Below are 3,127 nucleotides of genomic sequence, written 5' to 3' on the forward strand. Positions count from 1 at the left end.
GAATCTAGATGCCTAATATTTTAAAAACAGAGACATTTTCAAGGACAATACTACCAATAACAATTAAAGGGATGATGGGAGGATTTTTTTTAAAAACAAAAGTTCATAGTTTTACATTTGGTGGGGTTGACTGATAATTTAGATTCGTGACACCAATCGTTTAATTTGATAATTTCACTTTGCAATATGGAATGATCCCCAGTGTTACATGCTTCACCCAAACTGAGGTCATCAACAAACTTCCACTTATGTTCAAAATCAGAGCAGGCTTTATCAATAACTGCTAAAAAGACCAAAGGACCAATTTTTGTCCCCTGAGGTACACCACAAGTTAGAATCACCGAAGGGGAGAGGGCAGAATGATAACGAACCTTTTGCCTACGTTCAGTGAGAAAACGTATGACCCATGGAATAATCTCTGGTCTAGCACCAAGAGAAATCAAGCTATTAATAGCAACAGTGTGATCAATACTGTCAAACGCTTTGGCGAAATCGGTAAGTAAAAGAGTTCCTACAGTGTTAGGTTTGTCACTATGTTTGTAGAAAAAATTCAATATTGTCACTATGTTTGTAGAAAAAATTCAATAAATCAGATAGGTAATGTACAGTTGAAGCTCCTTTCAAACATCCATATTGGCTGTTGTCAAGGCTTCCCATTATATCAGATAACAACCATTTATATACAAAACTTATGCTTAACAGGGTATTCTTTGGGAACAGGGACTACAAAAGCGTCTTCCAGATATGAGGAACTACACCATCTTTGAGTGATGTATTGAAAATGTCTGTCAAAGGTATACTCAGTTCACAAGCAAAGTCCTTGATAATCCTATTTGGGATGCAATCAGGACCAGGCGACTTATAAGGGTTGATTCTACAGAGTTGCTCATACATTACGTATTCCTCAATTTTACAGGGCGTTTTTGCAGGAAGGAAAGCATGTAGGTCATTGATATCAATAGATGGTCTACTTTGAGTTATTTTCGCAAAGTTCATATTAATATGGTTGGCTATACCATCATTGTTCATAGGAGAAATACCAGGAACATTAATAACTGGCGATCCTTTAACACGGTTTGCAATGAGCTGTATACCACGATGCCACAAAGATGGGTCAGAGGACTTGAGATTACGAATTTTATTAGCATAAAAATTCAACTTGGCCTTGGAAATGGATTTCTGTGTGCGATTACGATACATCCTCCATTGAAAACATTTACCATTGGAGGCAAAAGCTTTTTGACGCTTGTTAATTAAGTATTTAATGTTGGAATTCATCCAGGGCTTGTCCGTAGCATGCAATTTAAACGATTTAATAGAGAAGTAGTAGTCAATGGCAGAGCAGAGTAAAGTATAAAACGCATCAGTTTTGGATTGAACGTCTGAACACTCAACAATTTCTGCCCAATCGTGCTGGGAAATCCACTGCCCAAATTGATGCAATAAATAATCAGGCAATGGTCGAATAATTCTTGTTTTACAAGCGCTCGGCTGCCTCGTAATAGACACTGCAGGCCAGACGATACAATTGTGGTCACTAAGACCTATAGTGACTGAATGATGGGGCGCTGATATCGACTTTTCAAATCAGATATGATCAAATCAACAACTTGCTGTAGACGATGAGCTCTGCAAAGCGGTTGAATATTAGTCCGGTTAAAATTGCCAAGTATAATAACACCAGCATCGTGGTGTTTCTGTTTGAGCATGCCTATGCCCTGAATAAGATGATTAACAAGCAACTCTTGATGAGGAGAATTTGGCGGAATATAAACAGCGCAAACATTTAAGGCAGAAATTGAACGTGGTAAGCGAGTTGGCCGTGCCCAAATCCATAGGCGTTCAAGATCATCAGGGACAGAAATATCAGGAAAAATATACGAGGGGATGCTAGCATTCACATAAATAGCAATTCCTCCTCCTTTTTTTAACTTGCGTTGATAGGTAAAAATTTCATAACCCTCAATGGAAAGAAAGTCATCTGTTATATTGTTAGTTTGCCAAGTTTCTGTAATTACAGCAATGTCAGATTTGTTATGATCAAGCAACAATTTCAATTCATCCACTCTGTAAATAATAGAGCGTGCATTAGTGAGAAAAATATTGGGCAGCTGGATACTAGGTATAGTACTGGTATCCTGAGGCTTCGGGCTTCATAACTGATTCAGTTGAATAGGGACAAGTGTACGATTTCTAGCCTCAATTACAGAACGTTTGAATTTCACTTCAGGTCGATTAACAGACGCTAATGTGCCAATATGCCTCCTGATCTTACGACCACCTCTTCGGCTACGAGGGCGTTTAAACATTTTCAGTTCTCTCAGGAATGAAAAGAATGCACTAACAGTTACAACAGCAGGTGGTAATCTTTTGTTACGTGGTTTGATGTAGAGCATTTCAGCTCTAGAATAAACGAATAATGGCCGATGATAAAATAAATCACTATGATTCGCTGACAGTGCCATTACGCCCCGTGAAAATTTAGGAAAAAAGCTAGGCCTAGGTCATAGTACATTACAATGTCCAACAAGTGGTTGTTCCCCCGCCATGATTAGATGAGCCATCCGTCTCCAGCAAGCTGGTTTACCTATTGCGTCGCATTTTAGTCATAACCACAGTAAAGAAGATATCAAGATCACTGGTGTTTCTCTTTTTCAAGGATCCGACACTATTATAAAAAACTTGGAGCAAAAATTGATTTTTAAATTAGGCACTATCGCTCCCTCCGGTCTTAATGTATCTTTCAATGCTTTTAAGATTTAATTTCTCATCTTGTTTGGATTTTGATTTTGATTTTGGACCATGTGTTTGATTATTATTACTTTTATTTGATCAGCTCTTTATATTTTTTTATTTATTTATATACTTTTTAATTTTTCTTTTCGTTTTCATTTTTATATTCATATAGGCCTATATATTATTTCTTCTTATATATAGTTTATATTTATGTATATGATTTTTACCATAGTATATTTTTCCCGCGTTTTTATCTTGACTGCTTGTTTGTAGCTTGGCATACACCCTTAAGGATATTGTTCTTTTTTCTGTTATAGCGTTGCTTCACGTCATACGTTGCTTTGTCTTACGTCCGTTATATTTGTATATATTGTTTTTCTTTTTTTTATGC

General features: G+C 36.7%; 1 protein-coding gene across 1 annotated transcript; it reads right to left on the reverse strand.

Moving 5' to 3' along the window:
* Nucleotides 1–723: 723 nt before the first annotated feature.
* On the reverse strand, nucleotides 724–1,200 carry LOC117118175. The gene has a single exon (XM_033262689.1). It carries the CDS (start codon nucleotides 1,198–1,200, stop codon nucleotides 724–726), a length of 477 nt encoding a protein of 158 aa, XP_033118580.1.
* Between the last annotated feature and the right edge of the window lie 1,927 nt (nucleotides 1,201–3,127).

This window comes from Anneissia japonica, unplaced genomic scaffold (assembly GCF_011630105.1).
Source record: "Anneissia japonica isolate Jap-2015-1 unplaced genomic scaffold, ASM1163010v1 scaffold11779_len1430905_cov172, whole genome shotgun sequence".
Classification (NCBI taxonomy): Eukaryota; Metazoa; Echinodermata; class Crinoidea; order Comatulida; family Comatulidae; genus Anneissia; species Anneissia japonica.

Coding starts and splice junctions, on each gene's coding strand:
- LOC117118175 (XM_033262689.1), bottom strand. CDS start 1,200: ATGTATCGTAATCGCACACAGAAATCCATTTCCAAGGCCAAGTTGAAT.